At 37.0% G+C, this 12,320-nt stretch overlaps 1 protein-coding gene across 10 annotated transcripts in view; it reads right to left on the bottom strand.

Moving 5' to 3' along the window:
* Positions 1-12,320, bottom strand: part of LOC146439993 (uncharacterized) — a 197,050-nt gene that overhangs the window by 32,657 nt on the left and 152,073 nt on the right. For 6 of the 10 annotated variants that reach the window (XR_014850999.1, XR_014850995.1, XR_014851000.1 and 3 more), the window contains one exon: positions 2,928-3,008. The exons of the other annotated variants lie outside the window; for them this stretch is intronic. Coding sequence is in view for 1 of the 6 variants with exons in the window: in XM_085056295.1 (XP_084912421.1) it covers positions 2,947-3,008 (62 nt within the window). In the remaining 5 variants the exon portion in view is untranslated. The remainder of the gene's footprint in view (positions 1-2,927; positions 3,009-12,320) is intronic. 10 annotated transcript variants of the gene reach the window in all.

The raw sequence follows: 12,320 nt of genomic DNA on the forward strand, positions 1-12,320 counted from the left end.
GATGGCTAAACATTAACTTTATTGGGGTCTGTGCATCTACCACATCAATGAATATTATGTTTCCAGCACTGCAGAAATTTTGTCAGCTACACTGAAATCCCCAGTGATACACAGTGATCTACTAAAGCAGACAGATACAAGAAGGTAGATTTGTGTTTGTCTGGACTGGACATAAATCCAGACTCTTCCAGTGATCCACAGATCAGTTATTATACAACAAACCCCACTGCTCCTTCACAGCTTGCTCAGCTGTTGTGCCACTATGTAGTTAAGAAGCCTTTAATCTTCAGGCTGACATAGGCGCAATGAGTCTACAGACTAAAATTTCATACACAATTTGGCTGAAAGCTAATTACTGCCTGTTATTCTAGCTGCTTTCCTCTGAGTAGAAGAGTGTGGGGACAAAATCAAATGCACTGCTTGTACTGCCTCATGCTTTGTGGTATGAACTGCAATTGTGAAAACATTACTAAAAAAATAAAGTTATTTCTATGTTTCAAGAGTAGAAAAGATTGTCAGATAGTCATAAAATGCTGCTGGTCAAGATGGAACCCTCAAGATATACACCTAATTTACTCCAGATTAAAATTCTGTTCTCCAGGTTCCAGCTGACGACAGATTTTGACAATTGTTTCCAGTCAAATGTGCATTTTCAGATCTAAGCAACAGTCCTTAAAATGGGGCTTTTTTAAACTGAAAATGAGTCCAGTAAAGGCAATTAGCACACAAAGCTTTATGCCCTTGTGTGTAACTCTTGAACTCCAGTGGGACTGTTCAGACTGTGCAAAGTGAGCAACATGAATTGCAGGACTAGGGACTACAGTGTAACATCACTAATACCATCACAATATACTATTTAAAATTCAAACAAGCATAAAGATTATTCTAAGTGAAAACTGTTGTTCATTAAGTATAATAGATCAAACAGAAGGAAGCAAATATGACAAGAAAACCAGAGAAAACCAGCAGTAAAATCAAAGTATGTGAATGTGTAGATAGCATGGATAACGAAAGGTAAAAAAAAAAATACAAATTAGCAAGGAGATAATGTGTTTCAAAATTCGATTACCCAAAGAAATTATGAATTAATAAGGAAAATTATATCTTCAAAAAGTAATATTTGTGATGCACAAGATATCTGAGCCAGATCCAAACATATATTTTTTAAATGGCAAATCACAGCTTTCAACAACAAAAAGCTTTTTCATAATCAGAGAATGGTATAAGAAATGTTCTTAATGAAACAGTTGCACTGTCTTCTGTCACAATATCCTTTGATGACAAATTGTGCTTCAAAGTGAGAGCCAAGCCAGTTCAAATTCTTATTCTGAATTCCCCCATAGGTATCCATACCTTTCTCTTTCTTCTGACTATGGGTAGACCCTGAGCAGTTGGGATCCTGTGAATAAAGTCACCCTTTCCAACTTCTTTCTTATCTAACACTTTTCTGGTTAATGTAGCTATTTATTGGACGCTGATTTAAGTACTTCCATACATTTATTTATTTCACTTTGGAAAAGGAGAACCATTTTGACACATTTTTTCAAGTAGACAGTGGGTTTCAGCATTTCTCATCCTGCATTCATATTCACCGCCATTTCTTAGGGAAAAAAAGAAAAAAAGGATAATTTAAACTATAGCTTTTGCAGGAGATTTCATTTATTTCCAGATAATCCATTAACAGTTCTTCCACATTGTACATTTGAAAACTGTTTTGCATCTGTATGCTATTTCCTCCCCAGTTTTGGTGCTCACTGTCTGACTAAATCAACTGAATTCAATCCAAACAATTTTCTAAAGGATGCTGGATTATAAAATAAACTCATTTGTGCATTATAGGAAATTTATCCTATGAGAGCCTCCTTGACACATGAGCCTCACCCTTTCCAATCTTAAAAAATATCTTTGGAATCAAATTTGCAGTAATATGAGTTGCATATACTTTTGATATTCAACTAGCAACCATTGTGCTGCCTATCTCACTAAAAGTTTTTAGGTAACTTACAAATTCCAGAAAGGTCAGATTCACTAGAAAGCAAGCAGAGAAGAAAACAAGAATATAATCATGCTTCTCTGTAAGTCCATTGTGTGGCTATATTATTAAAGTTATCTGCACTTCTCACTGCCTTGTCTCAGGGAAGAACATGAGTGACAGTATTTCCAGACTGAGAAGACATTCCACCCAGAGCACATTTCTGAGCCAGAGTCACTTTGGAATAGCCCTGATTTTCAGAGCAGAATGCCAGAGTGCTGGCAGAGACACAGTGTTGAACCTTGGTCTGACCCAGCACAGCAGATCCCTCATGTTTTAGTAATGAAGCTGGTCTCCAGAAATGACCAGAAGAAACTTCCTATTCATTTATCACATTGCATCCTCACATGCATTCAGCTTTATTTTTGAAGCAGTGGCCAGCCGTGGCCGACTGGCCCCCTGGCTATTCTAAATTATACCAGGGCTAAGAACACTGTAAATCAGGCAGAAAACTTTAATGCCACCTCTGGCCACAATGACCATCAATCCTTTACCCCTATTAGTCACAACTGGAATCCAGCCCAAATGTCTGAAGTCTTAAGCAAGATACCATCTCTGATGGCCAGTTTCCCTCAGATTTAAACTAGTCCAGTGACAAAACAGTTCTCCTCCCCCACAACTTACAGAGGTGAGAAAAAACAGAGAGAAATAGGATGTTTCAGTGAAAGAGAATTTATATGCAAAAAACTGTGCTCCTGCTACTACCAGCAGTCTACAGTAGAATATTTTTAGGATACAGATAATTCTGGCTTAGTTCCACAAAATGAACGGTAGAGCTGCCTCAATTTAATTACCACCCCATGAAGAAATCTGACAGCGCCAATGCAGTGCTTAGTAAGCATTTTACCTCAGACAGCTTGAAGATGTATTGTAGAACTGAAATTACAATACATACCATGACTTGTTCTGTCATTCTACTTTGGGAATGCAGCATGCATGTCTCTATAATGAGCTGTCTGATATTCACCCACTTCACCTGTAGCAAACAGGAGTAAAACGTAAGTAACCATAAGTTGGCATATTAGTTGAATGCAAGCTAATATATTCATTTTTGGCAGAAGGATTCAGATTCTTCTAACTAGCTAGACAAGTTTAACACATAATTTACTTATATTTACATTTTGAAAACATTTTGGTATTTCTAAATTATTAATTATTACAATATGGGGGAAAAAACCAAAACCAAACAACTCATAAACCCTGTTGTCTCCTTCTCCTTCTTACATTTATGCTTACAAAATTCTTCGAAAGTATTTTAGGGATATAATTGCTTCTATGTCTAATACATTATAAAATATGCATAACTTAAGAAAACATATGTGCTTCCTATTAATATAATTAACCCTGCAAGAAAAACCTTTCTCTGCTACATTCAAAAACCAAAGAAGAAAAACAATATATTAAACCCAAAAAGTAATAAGATACCTTATAAAGCTTACACTAATGCTGTTCTGTCTTATTTTTTCAATAAAAGTATTTATGCTTAAAAGTATTTATGCTTAAAAGTATTTGCTAGTCTGCACTTCTCCAAGTATAAGGAAATAATGTACCTTTATTAAAAAGCTAAACAAGTGATCCAGGTTCTCTCTAGCAGAAGAAAGATTGAGATTTATTTATTCATATGGAGTCTTACAGAGAAAATTGAGAAGCTTTATTTTCTTTTTAATTATGCCATTACATCAGAATTGGACTGTGCCACCCTTCCTCTGGCTACGCAATTTTTAGGAAGTGTGTGGAAAAGCACTTTAAGCCCAGGCTAAATTTTAAAACACCCACCTCAAGGAATTAATCTTATTTATAAAAAGGCCCACCTAAAGCATCCAAAAAATCAATGAGTTTTCATTGAATTAATCACTGACTTAACACCACTGTGAGTTAAGTGTCATACACTGAATAATGCTTAATGCCATCTCAGAAGCCAGGACTTGTGGAAAACAACTGAAATGATTCTTCTGTTCCCCTTTTGGACTCTAAGAAAAAGCCATTGCAATAAACACAGGCAGAAAAAGAAGTTTCAGATTATATTAGAAACCTTGGAGTCCAGATCATACAAGTATGGTACTCTACAGTGCCTGCAATACAATCAGTTCTAATGAGTTTGGCAAATTATTTGTAAGTCAATTTAAAATTTAGGATTGAAATATCTTTATAATCAGCAAAATACCAACAATTTGTGATACCATATGCTCATTTATGCCCAGCCTTCCTTTTTCTGTTTACTGCACCTAGGTTTAGGTTAGCACTCTTTTCCTTGTGATTGCCTCTGAACAAGGGATCAAATACTCAAAAGTAATTGTGCAGGTCATACATCAGAAAAATTTTGGCATTGTATACTTAGCTGTTTCTGAAGACCAACCCCTCTCTAAGACAGCTCAAGTTAAGAATCTAAAAGCCAAAAGGTCAAGAATCCTAAAATGTTGAACTGAAACAAGACAACCTAGATTACAAAAAATATCTGATACATAAAGGTCAGAAAATAAGACTATCCAATACATAGATTTAAAAGTTCAAGTACACTTGAGAAAATCACTTGCTATATGATTTTTTTTTAATTTTTAAAAAATAAATAGAAACATCTGCAAGATAAAATATAGTTTGATTTGTCAAATGTTGGCTCCCTTACAAGCCCTGTGCACAATTAATTGGATTTTTATCTTACCCATTATTTTGAGTATGAATTATTTTACAAACTTTATTTTCTTTCTCTTACACAATTTATCACTCTTTCAAAAACAGAAATGTTCCATCACCTTTCTTCAGGCTGACAGGGTTACAGAAAACAGAAGTACCTCAGGATTTCTAAAGCACTTCCCAGTCACTATTACTTGAAAGCAAGAGTTTTAACTCTTAAAGAGGCGTGATGTCCAAAAAGAAACAATGCTCTGAACAAAGATGAAAAATTGTAGATTACTTTCACAGGCTCTTATTCTACTATAGAGAAAATATCCACATTCTAGCCAGGCTTCTTTGAAAAGACTATTTTCCTTTTATACAGAGATAAAAAGCAAAGCTTTCAGGTCAGAGGCTATAGGGGAAAAGAGCTAATGTCTCCTCTGCTTTGATGTTACAAGTAGTGCCTCGTTACAGAAGTGTATTAGAGCTACCAGTAAACTGAGCCAGCGTCTTTAATAACCAGTTTCAGGATGGGTGGCATATGGATTATTCTGTACATAACACAGCAACCAGTCATGTGCATTACCAACAGTACACAGACCTTTATTTTAACATGTTTACATTACTTTAAAATATGGCATAGCTAAAAGGTAGTTTTTGATTTACAGATCCCTTAGGAAGACTTCTTATAAGTGTATCTGAAACAACTACAAACAGCAAACCAGGACTGAGAGTTCCTCTCTGGGTAGCAGGTAACACATATCACGGGGTTTGCACTGGTGTGTAATAGCTGGAAAGAGCAAATTTCAGTCTGTGGTGCTCAACACAGCAGTGATGTTTACTAGTATTTGGTGTCTCATTTGCTTTTGAAGCTGAAGGACTGCAGGCTGGAGGAACCAGCCCAAACCAACATGGTCTGGTGCAGTTATCTTTCACAGATTCCTGGGAGCTGAAGGACCAAATGCACCAGTTGGACCAATTCCTCTAATGGACCAATTTATCTATTAACTCACCTTTTGGAACAGTATATTTCAAAATTCAGAATATGCTAGAAGAACATCAATAAATATTACCTTAATAATCAACCAAAAATATTAATTAAATTTCTGGTGTTATGCAACACCAAGCTGTTATGTAGCACCAAGCTGTATAAGCTGTAAGAAATACTATTAGTAAAAATAAAATGCTTATTTTTTCCTTATTTTTTTTGTACCCATGTAAATTGAAATTTGGTGGGAGTGCTAATCCTCAAATTAAGAAAAAAAATGTTTATTGTCTTAAATATTTGATATCCTCCAACAGACAACTACACACAATAAAGCATAATTTCTGAGTTTTCTATAATTTGGAAAATTATGTTTGTTTAGATATTATTAGTGAAATACTAATTGCTGAGACTACTGATTATGCAAATACGAAAATTACATTCATACTATTTGTATACCCTGTAGTGTGAGCATCGCTTAGTAGACAGAGAGATTGCTCACCAAAATCTCTCAATAATCTCAAGTAATCAGAAAGCTGAAATCAATGACCCTACGTTTGAACGACAGGCAGATAATCCTGGCAACTTTTGTTGTGTATACAGGAACTTCTATAACAGCTCTGGATTTCAGCCAGAAGTGAGCCACTGCAAGAAAAGGAACACAAGTTTGTGAAAGATTTTCAGTAGGGAGTTTCTGCAGGAAAGATGGAAAGGATTCAAAAGAAATGGAAAACCAGTAGAAATACTCGAAATGGGAAAGTGAAAAGGAACGTGAGTTCAGGGGAAAGCTAAGAAAAAGGGAATTAAAAAAGCTAGATATATGAGGAGTGTGGATAAAGAAAGAAAACTGCAAGAAATAAAAAATGGGGAACCTTAAATAGAGAGGAACAAGGGAAATACCAGTTTCACTAAATGTTTCCTGGTAGCAGCAAAGAAACAAATCACTCTCCCTATAGGTTCAGGTACCTGCCACAAAAAGTCCAGGAGGAGTTTTTGAGCCTGATTATTCTTAACAGATTTCCAAATTACATTTTTAGCTTTGTAAGTTTTATTTATAAATATACTTAAGATGAATCATTCACTGGAAATATTGGAGACCACAATGTCCTAAATAATGGCAGCTTTTCTAGAGTCGGTTTCCACAGAAGTGAGATAGGTTTCAGCTGATGATATTGGCTTCAGAATGCTTTGAAATCACCCTGCCCCTCTGCTGGAAGCTACACCTCCAAAAGCACAGGTGTCTGGAGGGAGTTCATCTTCCTCTCCCTCCAGCTGTGAAACCACTGTGCCTTCTAAAGTCGTATAAAATTTTCACCACATAGATGTAAACATGTGCTCTGTGGAAAAGAGGTGCAGCAGAAAAGGCTCACGAGCCCCACTACAATGCCGTCAGGAGCAGAGAGTTTTAAACCAGGACTCAAACCCACAGCAGCCCTATTCAGCTCCTGAGGTGCCTCAGAGCTCTTAACAAGGAAAACAGCAACAAATGCAGACCTGCTTTTTCAGTGGAAGGTATGACACTCAAAGATTACATTTATTTTCTCTCAAATGACTGGAAGCACTGATGTTGTGATGGACCATGTCCCTTTTTCTGTTTCAACATCTACTTTGGAAATCTCTAGATTTTCCAGATGTTTACAGGCTACTGTTGGGCAGGGTCTGGGGGGGGCTGCACGGGCCGGCTCCCCCCCCCAGATTGGGTCCCTGGTCTACGTAATTCCACTGGATACAGAGCAGGCAGCCCCCGGGGTCCCACGGCGTGGTGCTAGTCTCCCAACCACAGAAATTCAGCAGGAAATGAAGTAAGACGAAGAAACGAACTGGAACTCCCTCTCTGTTCTGTCAGAGAGATTTATCTGGGGTAAGGAGAAAGGGGTTCCAGGGGAGGAGAGGGAGGTAGGTCAGCGGCTGGCAGCTCAGAGATGCAGGACCTCTCTCTGACACAGACACGGGCTTTTAAGGGGCAAGGAAGGGGCGGGACTGTCTCCCTTAGAGCCAGTCTTAGGAGGAGGAGGGGAGAATTGACAGGGGGAACACACCAATAGGTTTTCAGGTACAGCAGAGTGCATATTTTAAAATGAACCAATAGCATTCAGAGCAGGGAAATAATGGAAGCACATGGAATCCTAAAAACCCACATTGCTACAGGCTACCTCCTCATTAACACCATTGTGAAACACTTGAAAACTCTCTGCTCTGATCTGCCAGTTTTTCATCCTGCCCCCACACCAATTTCTGCCTTACCACTGAAGTATCACCAATGGCAGGCAGGCTCCCTAATCCTTTCTCTTTTCATAGCTTAGCAAAAGTCTACTCTGTCTAGATCAGAATGCTTTTTAGATTCATTTTCTCCCCTTTCTTTTGGAGAGCTCCCATAGCAAGAGCAGAAGGAGCAGGTGAGGGTTTCCAGATGGGAAGTAAGCAGGGTGATTTTTGTGTGCAACTCCTAGCAATGAAGGGTGCAGTCACAGGGATCCCCAGCAGGTTGGTGTGCTTCCTTCCCCAGAACACTTCTTTTTTGTCCTTGTTTATTCTTCCACAACGAGTCACTGGGAACAAAGACCACCCAGTGCATGTGACTTGGCAAAAGAAAAAACAAACAAACAAATGAAAAATCTCTAGTGCTAACAAGAAATAGTGATGAGACTTTTCTTTCGAAAGCTATGTGACATAAACAATATACTACTGCCACGTGCTAAAAAGGAACAAGGTCTCTAGTGAGAAAGAAACTGTTATTCTTAAAAGACAAAGTCAGGAGATACAAAAGGGCATACATCATTTCCCTCTGAAATTGTATGATAAAATGACAGCAAAAATCAGCTTAGAAGCAACACGTGAACTAGCCTTCTGTGCCTCCTGCTCTCTTCCTTCCAAGACTAAATGGATCTGTGTCTCTCTTTTGTCACATTGTTGTAACTTTCATTCCGTCTCCCCACTTCACCTTGACCGCATCTGAACAGTGACAATATGTTTCTTGTTCTTCACACTTTTCCCAGCAAGGATCACTGACAGCCTCTTACTTTGTATTTTCTCGGCTTTTCAGGCACTGATTTTTTTTTTCCCCTTCTTTTCCCCCGGCCATCAGCATTGCTATTTGGAGAGAATTTGGTTCAATTTCCATTTCAAACATGAAATGTTTGAATTACCTCATAATGTCTCCCAGCTTGCAGAGGAAAGAGCTGGTCTTTAAAAAAGAAAAAAAAAAGTTTCATTTTTTACAAAATGAAGAATGAAAAGCTGCAGAATAATCTTAAATAATTTTATACTGCACATAGAACTTCAAAATAATGAGAGTTCTTCAATTTGGACATGACTGGGGTTCTAGGCATGTGAATCAGAGAGAGCTGTAAAATTATTAGAACACTGCAACATCTTTCATAAGCATTTCAATTCAGAGGTGATCAAAGATTCTGGACTTGCAGAGCAATTTACTTGGCATTTGCAGGAAAGCCTCACTCTTTCAAACTGAAGCACTCTTAACACTATGAAGAACTTCAATAATTTTAAATTGGCATACACCATACATGCCTAGAAATCCAATTTAGGTTTTAAATAAAAACACTCTAACTTCAGAAGTATGAAGAGCCCACCCACAACAGAACAGCATTCTAGCCTTTCCAATTCAGCCTAGCTGTTCTTTCTCCCATGCTAGGTTTTCTGGCATGAAGAGCTGCTGAAAACAGAGGTGAATGGGATTTTTTTTTTTTTCCTTGCCTTCTGATTATCTTGGAATATTTCCCTAAACTCAGTAAGCTTCCTGACAACCTCAGTTTGCAAGCTGATTTGCAAGGTGTGAATGGTACTTTTAAATACTTTTAAATTAAAAGCAATGTTTAAGCCAAATCAAAGATGTAATATGTTCCAGACCAAAACTTTAATTATGATGAGTTTACGTTTGTAAACTATATACTATATATATATTTAATTTAGCTAAGCTTAGGTCTGCTAATAGATATTCTTAAGAGAAAAGCAGAATACACTGAGCTCTGAAACAATATTGATAGAACCGGAAAGTAAAATTAGGTCTAAATTTTTAAAATTAGGTCTCAACTACACAAGAGGAAAAAAAAAATCATGGAAAGTCCCCTGACCAAGACAAGCCTTGTGTTGACCCAGCAGATCATTTGCTTCCATGCAAGTTGTCCTGCTATGTAAAACAGACTCTGTCCCCAGCCAACTTGTGGTGCGTCTCAGTTTTTCATAGCATGCAACCACCTTTCCAATCATACTGACCAAACTAGAAACCTTTCCTGTAGCCCAAGAGGCTTGTGGGTGGTCACATAGGAGCTACAGTCCGTAGAAACTCAAGGGGTTTTGCTTATTGACACAGAGGCAGGACGGTGTGAGACATACATGAGAAAGCCAGCGATATTTCAGGTAGGATGAGGTTTCAACCTCACTCGGTTCAGTTCTGAAAGTAAGTATTCAGTTCTAACTGTGTGCTAGAAACACATTAACACAAGTTTGAGCAGACATTGATAATGCTGAGGACAACTGGTGCACCAGAAACAGGTGGAGGGAATCGGTCAGATTAGGTGACCCAAAGGTTTCCCTCAGGCTTTAAAACCACACAGACGATTTTTGTTTCATTAAGGTGATGTAGTGATGGATGGAAAAGCCCCAGACAGCATAATCGACTTTTGTCACAAATGGGTAAGATTTGCTGCCATTATTTTAGATTTTACCACCTGCAAGAAGCTTCTCCAATGTACAGCATACTAAAAAATTTTTTTTGGGTGGAGGAAACTTCTGGAAGTCATCTGGTTCAATCCCTAATTCAACAGAGAACTAACACAGATCAGGTTGCTCAGGATTTTTTACAGACAAGATCTGAATATCTCCAAGGATGTGGTTTTATAAATCATTAGTACTTCTTCATGTTCTTCATCTTTTACATTACAGTGTCCTAAAATTAGGAAATTTTAAATTTTCTACCTGAGACATTGATAGTCAGGCCTGTTTCCAAGGAAAGAACATATCTATGAAATATTAATGTGGTATAAACCAATGCAGGTGCCCTTGAATGTTTTTAGTACTACTGGAGTTCATGTGATCTATGATAAGAATTCTGTTTTGTTCCCCATGGGTTATAGCTTAGCCTCAAGACTTAGTGTATGTGTGACTTAGTGTGAATTTAGTGGAGACTATGATGTCTATAAACCCTTACAAAATCTCACACAAGAAAAAAAGATATTAGTAGGTTTATACCTCAAACTCTGCCAGGATCATTGTCAGACAGCAAAAGTGCTTACAAATATCCACCATAATGTTCTCAAGCTTATAAAATTAATTTAGCCCCTTGTGATGCAGACTGAGAGGAGCTAGTAGTGAATGCATTTTAAAGAATGCATCTTCTTTTTTCAAAAATATAAAAGGACACTAAACCTCTCCAGAATCTTTTAAATAATGAAACCTGAAGTATTTGTAACTGGGCACATGTGTGACAAATCTTGAGGACCAAGCCACAACTGTTGGACCCAAAATGATATATTTCATGTGCATCTTAATTATTTTCTACCAGATTTGACTTTCCTTTCCTACATTTGCTTTGTGTGAAGTTTGAAATCAAGCTTGTTTTGGAAATGTTAGGAGAGGAACTGTAGTCTTGGCTTCAAATGGAAAACTATCTACATATTCACTATTAAATGTAGATGCAGTCAGAAAAAGATGAGACATTGCCAATAAGCAAATATTTTCCAATGTCTAAATTCTTAATAATTTTAACTGAAGTCTTAAATGACATTTAAATGTATTTAATGTATATAATTTATTTCAGGCAATTTTTTATTAGTTTACTACAGCATTTAACTTTGATGCTTACCTATTGAAACAAACTATATGGAAAAGAGTTCCTACCTTCCATGAAGCTGTTGTTTGGCACTGTTCTGTAAGACAAGATTGCTCAAATAAAAGAGAAAAGTAGTTAATGCTACTACAACAATTTTGTGTAACAGCAAGATGACTCCTATTATTTTTGAGCCAAAATCTTGAAATGTTCATGACATGACAAAAATCTAGAACTCTTAATCTGTAGATAGCATTTCAGCTTCCTCAGTGTTGAAGATTATTGTTCTGCTTTGAGTAGTTTAATCCAGTAATTAAGAATTCCCTTTATGCACACAGAAACTATTGCAAATCAGCTGCCTTCAGCCTTTCCAGAAGCCTCAGGCCAGGAAGAAAAAAAGGTAAATAATGTCAAAAAAGTGTCAAAGCTCAATAAGCTCTACTAATAACTTCACAGATTTCCCTTTAGAATTCACCTCAACCTCCTAACATGTTTTAAAAACCAACCTGACTAATGTCCTAAAGTTTAAAAATATTTTTAATACCATTTTTCAATACAAATTTGAGATGATTTTCACCTAAGAAGAATGGTTTTCCAAGTCAAAACCAGCAGCTCTCATTTGGTTTTGTTGTAGTTTATTCCCAAAAAAAGCACTCATTTTTTGTTGTCTCCATGCTTGAGACAGAGAAAAAATTTGAGAACTTCTTAAAAGATTGAAGAGAACCAAAATAAGGCTGCAGATTTTCACAATGAATTAATTAGATTAGTTGCCTCCCATAAATAAATAGCCCTTAAGACATGAGCAATGAAAATTGTTTTCCATTCTAAATGGAGAATGTACTTCCCTCTTTACCAGATCCACCCATCAGATAACAACAGAATTTTGCAAAAGGAAGTGATTGTGG

This window comes from Lichenostomus cassidix, chromosome 3 (genome assembly GCF_008360975.1).
Source record: "Lichenostomus cassidix isolate B80296 chromosome 3, HeHo_3.0, whole genome shotgun sequence".
NCBI lineage: Eukaryota > Metazoa > Chordata > Aves > Passeriformes > Meliphagidae > Lichenostomus > Lichenostomus cassidix.